The sequence below is a fragment of the Salvelinus sp. IW2-2015 genome, linkage group LG14 (genome assembly GCF_002910315.2).
Source record: "Salvelinus sp. IW2-2015 linkage group LG14, ASM291031v2, whole genome shotgun sequence".
NCBI lineage: Eukaryota > Metazoa > Chordata > Actinopteri > Salmoniformes > Salmonidae > Salvelinus > Salvelinus sp. IW2-2015.
Window position 1 is genome coordinate 41,903,600 of NC_036854.1, and position 13,175 is coordinate 41,916,774.

Sequence of the window (13,175 nt, forward strand, 5' to 3'; positions counted from 1 at the left end):
AACAACAGAGAGTACAGTCAAAAGTTTGGACACACCTACTCATTCAAAGGGTTTTCTTTATTTTGTACCATTTTCTACATTGTAGAATAATAGGAAGAATACCAATATGAAAACACAATATGGAAGTCATGTAGTAAACCAAAAAAGAAAGTGTTGAATCAAAATATTATACTTTATATTTGAGATTCTGCCAAGTAGCCACCCTTTGCCTTGATGACAGCTTGCACACATAGGCATTCTGTCAACCAGCCTCATGAGTTAGTCACCTGGAATGCATTTCAACTAACAGGTGTGCCTTGTTAAAAAGGACAATTTGTGGGAATTTCTTTCCTTCTTAATGCGTTTGAGCCAATCAGTTGTGTTGTGACAAGGTATGGGTGGTAGTACAGAAATAGCCCTTATTTGGTAAAAACAGTCCATTTTATGGCAAAGAAAGCTCAAATAAGCAAAGAAGAAGACAGTCCTTCATTACTTTAAGACATGAATTTCAGTCAATACGGAAAATATCAAGAACTTTCGAAAGTTTCTTCAAGGCAGTCGCCAAAAACTATCAAGCGGCGATGATGAAACTGCTCTCATGAGGACCGCCCACAGGAAAGGAAGCCCAGAGGTACCTCTGCCTGCAAGAGGATAAATTCATTAGAGTTTACCAGCCCAAATAAATGCTTCACAGAGTTCAAGTAACAACAACAACATCAACTGTTCAGGGAGACTGTGTGAATCAGGCCTTCATGGTCAAATTGCTGCACTTGCCACTACTAAAAGGCACAACCAAGAGAAAGAGACTTTGCATTGGAGCAACCTAAAGAAAACACCAAGCAATGCGGACATGGTGTAGGACCGGGTGGAAAACACTACCTGTCCCGAATGCGATAATGCCAACTGTAAAGTTTGGTGGAGAGGAATAATGGTCTGGGGCTGTTTTTCATGTTTGGGCCCTTAGTTCCAGTGAAGGAAATCTTAACGCCACAGAGTACAATGACATTCTAGACAATTCTGAAATTCCAACTTCGTGGCAACAGTTTTGAGGAACACCCTTCACTGTTTCAGCAAGACAACGCCCGGTGCACAACGAGTCCATAGAGAAGCGGTTTGTTGAGATCGGTGTGGAAGAACTTGACTGGCCTGCACAGAGCCCTGACCTCAACCCCATGAACACCTTCAGGATGAATTGGAACAACCGACTGCAGCAGCCTAATCGCTAAAACATCAGTGCCGACCTCACCAATACTCTTACGGCTGAATGGAAGCAAGTCCCAGCAGCAATGTTCCAACATCTAGTGGAACAGCCTCTCAGAACACTGGAGGCTGTTTATAGCAGAAAAGGGAGGACAACCATACAGGAGTCAGGGTGTGTGTATTACCCAGAGTAGTCATTGTAGACGTCCAGGGTGTGTGATTCCAGAGAGTCATTGTAGACTCCAGGGTGTGTGTATTACCCAGGTAGTCATTGTAGAGTCCAGGTGTATCAGTATCTTGTAGACGTCCAGGGTGTGTGTATTACCCAGAGTAGTCATTGTAGGCGTCCAGGGTGTGTGTATTACCCAGAGTAGTCATTGTAGACGTCCAGGGTGTGGTATTACCAGAGTAGTCATTGTAGACGTCCAGGGTGTGTGTATTACCCAGAGTAGTCATTGTAGACGTCCAGGGTGTGTGTATTACCCAGAGTAGTCATTGTAGACGTCCAGGGTGTGTGTATTACCCAGGAGTAGTCATTGTAGACGTCCAGGGTGTGTGTATTACCAGAGTAGTCATGTAGACGTCCAGGGTGTGTGATTACCAGAGTAGTCATTGTAGACGTCCAGGGTGTGTGGATTACCAGAGTAGTCATTGTAGACGTCCAGGGTGTGGTGTATTACCCAGAGTAGTCATTGTAGACGTCCAGGGTGTGTGTATTACCTAGAGTTAGTCATTGTAGACGTCCAGGGTGTGTGTATTACCCAGAGTAGTCATTGTTGACGTCCAGGGTGTGTGTATTACCTAGAGTAAGTATTGTAGACGTTCCAGGGTTTGTGTATTCAGCAGTAGTCCACAAGGGGAACAGAAGTGTAAAGGCAGCAGGCGTACCCCAGCAGGACAGGACACCCCCTCCTCAAAGGAAGTTAACAGCACCTTCTGGGGGTTCACCACCACACCCGTACTGTGGTACCCCCGCCATCAGGGTCCTAAGAAAAAGGAGGAAATTACAATCATCAACGGAAATACATCAAACATGTGGGGGATGGGAATATGGCTATGGAAGCAAGCTAGACATTCCTAGCAAAAGCATTTAGCAAGACCCACTGGAACACCCAAAATATAGAAACCAACGGTTATTTTACAGACTTGCTTCAATTTCTGCCTTCCAAGAGATCTCTCTCGATGTGTGTGTGTTTAACTTTCATATTATAGGAATGATTTCAATCTTTTGTAATGCAAGGCAACATTGCAGGCAACATTTTCGGGGACACACACTGAGCAACCCTGATGCAACATAAATTCGGTCCAGATTTTAGATGGTTCTTTAGCCTTTGTACTAGAGGGGAATTTAGGAGGATGAATTCTCTGTTACCGAAGTCTTACTATCTCTGTCTGCCTTCCTGGTTCCTGTCTCTCTACGTTACTGCCTTTATGGGTTCTGGTAAATCGTGCTAAACTACCTTGAACCCTGGCATAGAGCTCTCTTAAATTCCCTCTGAGCAACAGTAGACGCCCATCCTAGTGGCACTGGGGGGGGGTCAGAGTGTTAATGGGTCAATCCAACCCGTCTAATCGGATGAATATGAAATGAGTTGGTAAGAACGGTAGGCTAAGATGACTCTAAACTAGATGTTTTAATTTTGATAAGTAGGCCACAGCGGAACCTGAGCTCCTCCTCCTCTCTCTTCTCAGCTACGCTGGCCTATCCCTGCGCTACAGCCTGACGCTAGGCTCCGCCCACTGTGCAGGGAAGCAAATGAAGAGGAAGCTCATGTCCATCCTTAGACTCAAGTGCCACGCCCTCTTCCTGGACCTCAAAGTGAGTCATGCTCTGCTATGTGACCACCTGTCAAATCCAATTGCTCGTTCCACTCTCTATACCACCTGACGTTGGACTGTTATCCAATCCCCTGTTGTGTGTATTCCAGACCAACTCTCTGGAGGCTGTCTATAAGAACATCTATAAGCTCGTGTTGCTACACGCGTACAGGTAAGGTAACCTATGGTCTGACCTGAAAACCCTTTTCAGTGGTTCCCGACGTCTCACTTCAGCCCTACGTGAAATGTGTGTCCCTGTCTCCTCCAGCCAGAGTAAACAGAGGAGAAGGACTTTAGCCTCTCTGTCTGGAAGACACCCAGATACACACCGGCTTCCTTTTTTACAAGAGGAATGTCTCTGGATGGAGCAGATTGATGGTTAACTAGCTAACCACTAACCGTTTTATAGATGCAGTAATACACAGTAGCATTAAGTCTCTCTATGGTTAATGTTTCCCTGGGTTTATAAATGAAATCAGTTTTATTTATTTATCTGTAATGGAGTCAATCATTGTTTATTTTTTTGGGGGGGGGGGTTACCTTTATTCCAAGAGTGGACACATTTTAATTTCTCTTATTTAACTTCTAGTCACCCATAGCAGATGAATATGCACGGTACTTTCTGTGGTTGTGGCGTTAGGTTCCATGCCTGTGCACAGAGTTTGCCGTTTGGTCAGAAGGTGGGCAGAAACCACGCTTACTTCCTCAATGTGATCTGGGACATGGCGGAGTACACCAACCAGCTCGTCAGACTCTGCAACAAAGGCAAGCCTGAGATTTTTTACTACTTAATTAAAGGACTGTCCGTACTTTCTGTGTGTTTTTAGCTTCCATCTCACTCTCACCTTCTCCATCTCTGTCCCCTCATCGTCACTGTAGTCTTGATTAGCTAAGTGTGCTGATATTATCTGCCCCCCCCTCCCTCTCCCTCTCCAGGTCTGTCTCTAGGCTGTAAGGCTATAACAGGGAGCCTTCAGTATGAGGCAGTAGAACTGATGTACTGTCTGGCCTTCCTGTTGGTTCTGTCCGTCATCGCCCCTCTACAACGATCTCCTCGCCCGCTACGCACACGTACGTACCCACCCAGTAGTGACATGATCAGGTTATTGATCCAGTATTGACATGATCAGGTTAGTGGTTATTGATCCGTATTGACATGATCAGGTTAGTGGTTATTGATCCAGTATTGATATGATCAGGTTAGTGGTTTATTGATCCAGTATTGACATGATCAGGTTAGTGGTTATTGATCAGTATTGACTTGATCAGGTTAGTTGGTTTGATCCAGTATTACATGATCAGGTTAGTGGTTATTGATCAGTATTGATATGATAGGTTAGTGGTTACTGATCCAGTATTGACATGATCAGGTTAGTGGTTATTGATTCAGTATTAATATGATCCAGGTTAGTGGTTATTGATCAGTATTGATATGATCAGGTTAGTGGTTACTGATCCAGTATTGACATGATCAGGTAGTGGTTATTGATCAGTATTGATATGATCAGGTTAGTGATCCAGTATTGATATGATCAGGTTAGTGGTTATTGATCCAGTATTGATATGATCAGGTTAGTGATCCAGTATTGATATGATCAGGTTAGTGGTTTACTGATCCAGTATTGATATGACGTGAAAGGAAGGGTGTGGGCAACACAGGCCGCAGGCAGTGCAGGTCCAGAGGTGCCGACCCTTATAGTAGAGGCTCAGTAAGTGTGGAGGTGGTCATTAAGTTCACTTATTTTATATATATATATATCTATATAATAAAGTGTATGTTGACTGGAGAGTGAGGTGGAAGGTAGAGATGGTGCTGAAGAGGAGTGGGACAGATGTGAAACATGGGGCAGTGATTCATGTGCTCCAGAGGCATCGTCTAAGAGCGGTAGACCACTCCAGGCCACGTTGAGTTATTCTAAAGATTGTAACATCCCACTGGATTCAAATATTTTTCTCTAACCACTTAATGGACCAACATAACTGTTTTATTTACCTGCCATAGTCAGTGGCTGTGTGTATGGGTCAGCTTTACCTGTGTTCTCTCTACAGGTAAGAGGGAGCTGGAGAGGAAGCTGGAGGGTTTGAGATGGGCACGAATCAGACAAGCTGCCACACCCAAAATACCTGAAGACTTAAGGCCTCTGGGCGTAGAGGAGAATGTCACCTACTGTGACCCCTCGTCCTCTGCTCCTTGTCCTCTTAACCCTATAGTGCATCAAGAGGGGGTGCAGCAGGTGGGGGGGGGCTTGTACAGTCGGGTCAGAATACTGTGTGGACAATTTGTAATTTGTCCCGGTGTCAATATTTTGGTTCGGTTGTATACTAGCTCATGTTTTGATTCTGTTGTACTTTTTTAAAGCTGACAGAAGTTGTAGGTCAGTGAGTGATAAGGATGAATCATAAAGAGCTGTCTTTTTTTTAAATGACATGTATAAAGATTATGTAAGATCGACAGACCCATCTCTTTCTCTGGACTTTGTCTGTTGATTCATTGAGTGTCAGTAGGAAAAGCAGTTTAGTTTCCTTTTCAGTCAGTCGACCTCGGTACAACATATATGGAGAGTCACGGTTTCATACTATGGAGGAGTCACGGTTTCATACTATGGAGAGTCACGGTTTCATACATGGAGAGTCACGGTTTGCATACTATGGAGAGTCACAGTTTCATACTATGGAGAGTCACAGTTTCATACTATGGGAGTACGGTTCATACATGGAGAGTCAGGTTTCATACCATGGAGAGTCACGGTTTCATACTATGGAGAGTCGGTTTCATACTATGGAGAGTCACGGTTTCATACCATGGAGAGTCGGTTTCATACTATGGAGAGTCACAGTTTCATATATGGAGAGTCACGGTTTCATACTTGGAGAGTAGGTTTCATACTATGGAGAGTCACGGTTTCATTCTATGGAGAGTCACGGTTTCATATATGGAGAGTCACAGTTTCATATATGGAGAGTCAGGTTTCAATATAGGGAGAGTCAAGTTTCATACTATGGAGAGTCACAGTTTCATACTATGGAGAGTCACGGTTTCATATATGGAGAGTCACGGTTTCATACTATGGAGAGTACAGTTCATACTATGGAGAGTCACGGTTTCATCTATGGAATAGTTTATACTATGGAGAGTCACGGTTTCATACTATGGAGAGTCACGGTTTCATACTATGGAGAGTCACGGTTTCATACTATGGAGAGTCCGGTTATATACTATGGAGAGTCACGGTTTCATATATGGAGAGTACGGTTTCATACTATGGAGAGTCACGGTTTCATATATGGAGAGTCAGGTTCATACTATGGAGAGTCACGGTTTCATACTATGGAGAGTCACGGTTTCATACTATGGAGAGGTCACGGTTTCATACTATGGAGAGTCACGGTTTCATACTATGGAGAGTACGGTTTCATACTATGGAGAGTCACGGTTTCATACTATGGAGAGTCACGGTTTCATACTATGGAGAGTCACGGTTTCATACTATGGAGAGTCACAGTTTCATATATGGAGAGTCAGTTTTTGGGACATACAGTTTCATACTATGGAGGTACAGTTCATATATGGAGTAAGTTCAACTAGAGTCACAGTTTCATCTATGGAGAGTCACAGTTTCATACATGGAGTCCCAGTTTCATATATGGAGAGTACAGAAGGACTAAAATCACGCCTGAAGAGGCCAATGAATCTGTTCCTCGCTGAAAAGCACGTTACACAGGTGACAGCATTGAGGCTCAGATTAATACCTTCAACTATTCACTCTTCACCGTGTGTGAACAGGAACAATTCACACTACTAACAAAACAAATTGGAACACGAGACATCTTGCGAAACTAAACTGTCCTTAGTGATATAGTGTGCCACCCTCTGGACGCTGGAGTTGGTATGGTCCTCCTGGTTTCCTGCTCACATGAGTTATTGTTTGGATGTCTTGGCTGGGCTATCAGTATCGGATGTCTTGGCCTGGGCTATCAGTATGGGATGTGGTGTTGGCTCTCTCTCCCGCTGACGACGAAGGCGAAGCTGTGTGGGTTGGACATGTCCAATAAAATAAACACAGTTTGTTGGTTCCCCTACTAGTCCAGAACAAGGGGAAGCTGGTTCCCTACTAGTCAGACAAGGGACAGCTGGTTCCCTACTAGTCCAGAACAAGGGGACAGCTGGTTCCCCTACTAGTCCAGAACAAGGGGACAGCTGATGCTTACTAGTCCAGAAAAGGGGACAGCTGATGCTTACTAGTCAGAACAAGGGGACAGCTGATGCCTTATAGTCAGAACAGGGGACAGCTGATGCCCATCTAGTCCAGAGCAAGGGGACAGTGATGCCTTACTAGTCCAGAACAAGGGGACAGCTGGTTCCCCTTCTAGTCCAGAGCAAGGGGACAGCTGATGCCTTACTAGTCCAGAACAGGGGAGACAGCTGTTCCCCTTCTAGTCCAGAGCAAGGGGACAGCTGTTTCCTACTAGTCCAGAACAGGGGGACAGCTGGCTTACCTACTAGTCCAGAGAAGGGGACAGCTGATGCCCTTACTAGTCAAGAACAAGGGGACAGCTGATGTCCCTACCTAGTCCAAGGAGGAGCAAGGGGACAGTGATCGCTATGTCAGACAGGGGCTGGTTCCTTCTAGTCCAGAACAAGGGACAGCTGTTTCCCTACTAGTCAGAACAGGGGGACAGCTGGTTCCCTATCTAGTCCGAACAAGGGGACAGCTTGTGCCCTACTAGTCCAGAACAGGGGACAGCTGATGCCCCTACTAGTCCAAAAGGGCAGTGGTTCCCTACTAGTCCAGAACAAGGGACAGCATGTCCCTTCTAGTCCAGAACAAGGGGACAGCTGTTTCCCTACTAGTCCAGAACAGGGGGACAGCTGGTTCCTACTAGTAGAAAGGGGACAGCGGTTCCCCTACTAGTCCAGAACAGGGGACAGTGGTTCCCCTACTAGTCCAGAACAAGGGGACAGCTGTTCCCTACTAGTCCAAAAGGGGACGCTGTCCCCTCAGCCAGAACAAGGGAGCTTGTCCTACTAGTCCAGAAAGGACAGTGTTCCCTACTAGTCAGAATCCAAGTAGACAGGGACGGTTTCCCTACTAAGCAGAACAAGGGAACTGTTCCCCTACTAGTCCAGAAAAGGGACAGTTCACCTAATCCGTGACTAGTCTACGTAATGTGAAGCATTCTTTAGGAACTTATTGATTCCTCGCCCAGGGGCCGTGCTCAGCTGTTTTTTTGTTGGTCTTTGGTCAGAGCAATGTTTGTCTACCTGTGTGTGCGTGGCGGTGGCTGCTCACGCTAACCCGGCTCTGTGTGCTTGTCACCGGTTACGGGAGGCTACCCCCCCCCCCAAAAAGCACCGCTTGCCTCTCTTCTTCCTTGTCGATGAAGGGTCGGTACCTCCGTTACGTTCCCAGTTCTGTGTTGTAGTTTGTATTTGAGTGTGTGTGTTTCAGGAGATGGCTTCCTGGAATTCTCCCAAGCAGTCATTGGTCGGCCCAATTGATGATTGGAGAGCTGACCACGCCCTCGTCAAGATACAGCTGTCTCTAATTACCATTGCACCTGAAGCTATAAAAGCAGTGTTCTGTTCAAGGAAGAGAGATGATGGCAGGCTGAGATCATTGATGGCTGAGGGTTATAGCATGTTGGTATGTACTGATTAGTTGTTGCTGGGAGAGTTGGTATGATCTGTATTATTGTTGCTGGGAGCAGTTGGTATTACTGTTTAGGTTGGTTCTGGAGCATTGTATGTCTGTTTTAGTTGTGCTGGGGAGCAGTTGTATGTACTGTGTTAGTTTGTTGTGGGAGCAGTTGGTATGTATTGTGTTAGTTGGTTGCTGGAGAGTTGGTATGTATGTGTTAGTTGTTGTCAGAGTTGGTAGTTTGTAGTTGTTGCTGGAGCAGGTGGTATTTCTGTTAGATGTTGCTCCCGATAGAGTTATTTGATGTCCTTTGTTTATTAGTTTGTTTGATAATTGTTTGATAATTGTTTTTGTCAGGGGGAGGGAAGGCACTAGGGAGTGCTTAGGCAGAGGCCGCGGGCATACATATACCGTAGTATATTCTGTCTAGGCACACTAGGTAAGACCTGGGCGGACCACCCCCTGTATTTTGGTTAGGGCACCAGGTGGTGTTAAGTTAGGTAAGTAGTGGGTAGGCAGGTTAGATAGGAGAGGGGGGAGCTTTGATATTTACTTTCTTTGCTTTGGTTCCGTCCAGCCCCTTTTCCCCATATTACCGTGTAAGGAAATAAATCCTAGTAAGCGGTCAATTCTGCCTTTTTGTCATCCTTACTCGCACCTACAGTTCATACCTCTTTTGCTTCACGGGGAGTTGAGTTGTAGCAGGGTGTTGCGTTCCCTCTTCACAGAGGCGTGCGTAACACCTCGGTGAGTCGGTCCTATGTAGACTTTCAAGACAAGGCTAGCTAACAAGCGCTGCGTAGCGTGCTAGCCAGGTTAGCTAGCTATTACTGCCAGCCGACGGTGGAGTTGCTTGGAGTAGCTCTCTTGTTTAGTAAACGTAGTGTTAAGTCACTTGGTTATTCTAAATGGACCGTGCTGCGATCAGAGGCTAGCATGCATAACATCCGGGKGAATGACGATTACTCKCTTCGCTCCAGTGGATAGCGGCCATTTTACGGGATCCTGACCAATTCTGCTCATTTATTTATTTTAATGCATAATGTCTCCGCCATTTCCTATGACCGAAAATGTCTTCTGGACATCAGAACAGAGATCACTAACCTCGATTTCGTTGAAGATTTCTACTTCAAGTCGACATCTCTGGACGTTCTGCTAACTCCGGAACCGGCCCTGATCCCCCGGGACTGGAAAGAGGAAGTGGCTGTGGAAAAGAGGCAGGTCGATGCGGCCTCTTAACGAGATTACATCGGCCAACAAATAGAYCCGCCATTTTGTCCTCTCTGTTCCGTTGGTGAATGTGCAGTCACTGGAGAACACACTGGATGAGTTTTATCAGGAGCTGAACAACTGTATTATTCTACAGTGAGCTACAAAACTATTAGGACAGTGACACTTTTTTATTTTTCGCTGTACTCCAGCACTTTGGGATTGTGAAATGACACAACGACCCGAGGTTAAAGTGCAGACTTGTCAGATTTTAATTTGAGGGTATTTTTACAGCACTTTTTTTTGTACATATGGAGTAATGTACAGTCAGTGTCCCAATTCTTCTGGAGCTCACTGTATGTTTCTCAAGAGTCCTGTCGATTTAACACCACAAACTGATGCTGGCACTAACACCGCACTCAACGAGCTGTATACGGCCATAAGCAAACAAGAAAATGCACATCCAAAGGTGGCGCTTCTCGTGGTCGATGATTTTTAATGCAGGCAAACTGTAATCCGTTTCCTMATTTTTACCAGCATGTCACCTGTGCACCGAGAAGTCGACAAAATTCTTGGTCACCTTTTACTCCAACCACAGAAACACATKACAAGGCTCTCTTTCTCTACCATTAACAAATATGACCATAATTATATCCTTCTGATTCCTGTTTACAATAAAAGCTCAAACAGGAAATAGAGTGTCTTTTAGGGTCTAACTCTCTACAACGTAGCCTTCGTTGACATAARKATTYGRRTCGTTGTGGAGACTGTCTTTAGAGTGTCTTCCTGACATGCAGCAGATGAGTCTGTAGATGGCCACCAGGGGGATGGAGATAACTGGTACTGAAGACAGCAGGACACAGATGGCAAACACCCAGTCTGGATACGGCAGAAAAACCTCTGTGTCGGAAGTTCACCTGCACAGACAGACATTTAGAATCAGAAACGTAATTGCCTTGCAACAAATGACACCCACAGGGCAAATGCAATTGACACCCTATTCCCTGTAGGCTGTAGTGCACTGCTTATTAGTGAGTACTATGTAGTCATCTGACTGGTTGTCTCTCAAACCTAGTCCCACTTATCACGCACTACTATTGTATATATCAATGATGTCGCTCTTGCGCGGGTGAGTCTCTGATCCACCTCTACGCAGACGACACTATTCTGTATACTTCTGGCCCTTCTTTGGACACTGTGTTACAAGCCTCCAGACGACTTCAATGCCGTACAACTCTCCTTCCGTGGCCTCCAACTGCTCTTAAATACAAGTAAAACTAAATGCATGCTCTTCAAGCGACACTGCCCTCACCCACCTGCCGAATAGCATCACTACTCGGACAGTCTAGGTGTCTGGTTAGACTCACATTAAGCATCTCCAATCCAAAATTAAATCTAGAAACGGCTTCCTATTCGCAACAAAGCCTCCTTCACTCATGCTGCCAAACATACCCTCGTAAAACTGACTATCCTACCGATCTTTGACTTCGCGATGTCATTTACAAATACCTCCAACACTCTACTCAGACTGCATCCAATTTGCTATCACAGTCCATCCGTTTTGTCACCAAAGCCCCATATACTACCCACCACTGCGACCTGTATGCTCTCGTTGGCACCTGTACACAGCCCATCTGTAATTAGCACCACCAACTACCTCACCCCCATAGTTATTTATTTTTGCTCTTTCGCACCCCAGTATCTCTACTTGCACATCATCATCTGCACATCTATCACTCCAGTGTTTAATTGATAAATTGTAATTATTTTGCCACTGTGGCCTATTTATTGCCATACCTCCCTAATCTTACTACATTTGCACACACTGTATACAGATTTTTCTATTGTGTTATCCCATGTGTAACTCTGTGTTTTTGYCGCACTACGTTTCTTTATCTTGTCCAGGTCACAGTTGTAAATGAGAACTTGTTCTCAACTGGCCTAAGACTATTGAACCTCTTAAATGACACCTACAGCTGATCTGAGCAGAGAAACGCTTCGCACTACGTACAGAAATGTTGCTGAAAAATATGGAAGTATCACGACACACAGTTCAATATTTTTTCAGGAACATTCTATCTACCACGGGGTTTAAAAAAAAAAAAATCTCAAACCTCTCCTCGAGGACTGCCAGCCGTTCAATGTATCCCATCTATCACATCTGATTCAACTTGTCAACCGTAGGCAGTGCGTTTCCAATACAGTAAGCTTTCCCTCAAGTTGAATTGAATTCAACTTGTCAAAATGATATAATTACTCCTGTCTATATAAATATAATCATTAAAAACATTACACCAGAGATTTAAGCCACAGAGGGTCATTATTTCTACAATGTTGAAAATAGTTTAAAAAAAATAGAAACCCTTCGTGTGTGTGTGTTTTGTCAAAAGTTTGGACACACCTACTCTTTTACTCTTTCCAGGGTTTTTATTTGATTTATTTTACATTGTACATTCCTCATGAAGCTGGTTGAGAGAATGCCAAGAGTGTCCAAAGTGATCATCAAGGCAAAGGGGGGCTACTTTGAAGAATCTAAAGTCTCAAATATATTTTATCTAATGTAAAAAATAAAATAAAAATACAAAAACATTTCAAATGTTTCTACATCAGACTGAATCTAGGGGGTGAGTTATGTCTGTCTCGGGGATTGGAAATGATGCAGCCAATTCCATTGATGGTTGCTTCAACCTGCAATGTTAAAGCTGATCTGAATGTAGGCTGTTCTGAGGGCAAAATGGGGGGTGCAACTCTGGGGGGGTCCCCGAGGAAAGGTTTGAAAAGGCTGCGTTAGCAGTGGTGGCTCTTACATAGTCAGGATTCCATGCTGCGTAGGTGGGATGTGTCTGGGCCTGGATGGCAACGTACGCCACCAACACCACGAACAGCATCAGAGGGCTGATGACCAACCAGCAAACCTTCCAGAAGATGTTGGGTCTATGTCCTGTCATGAACTCCAAGTCATCACTGAACCTATGGAGACAGGAAGAGGTTTTAAATCAAATTATATTTGTCACATGCACTGAGTACAATAGACCTTACAGTGAAATGCTTACTTACAAGCCCTTAACTAACAATGCAGTTTTAAGAAAAATAAGTGTTACGTAAAAAATTTAAATAGATAACAGCAGTAAAATAACAAGCGAGGCTATATACAGGGTATTACGGTACAGAGTCAATGTGGAGGCTATATACAGGGTGTTACGGTACAGAGTCAATGTGGAGGCTATATACAGGGTGTTACGGTACAGAGTCAATGTGGAGGCTATATCTCATCCAGTTTTATTCCTCCAGTGATTTAGTAGTTTTCACCTCATAGAACGGAGGGTAGAG

General features: G+C 44.6%; 1 protein-coding gene and 2 pseudogenes across 1 annotated transcript in view; 2 read left to right on the forward strand and 1 right to left on the reverse strand.

Annotated features, from left to right (window-relative positions):
* The window catches only part of tert (telomerase reverse transcriptase), a 21,866-nt gene extending 16,443 nt beyond the window's left edge, over positions 1 to 5,423 (forward strand). Inside the window, 5 exon segments of the mRNA XM_024000278.2 lie at positions 2,872 to 2,998; positions 3,108 to 3,169; positions 3,638 to 3,762; positions 3,934 to 4,068; positions 5,047 to 5,423. Coding sequence (XP_023856046.2) covers positions 2,872 to 2,998; positions 3,108 to 3,169; positions 3,638 to 3,762; positions 3,934 to 4,068; positions 5,047 to 5,354 — 757 coding nt within the window. The 3' untranslated portion in view covers positions 5,355 to 5,423.
* The window catches only part of LOC111973562 (partitioning defective 3 homolog), an 807,950-nt pseudogene that overhangs the window by 715,302 nt on the left and 79,473 nt on the right, over positions 1 to 13,175 (forward strand).
* The window catches only part of LOC139028712 (sodium-dependent neutral amino acid transporter B(0)AT1-like), a 37,333-nt pseudogene continuing 34,288 nt past the window's right edge, over positions 10,131 to 13,175 (reverse strand).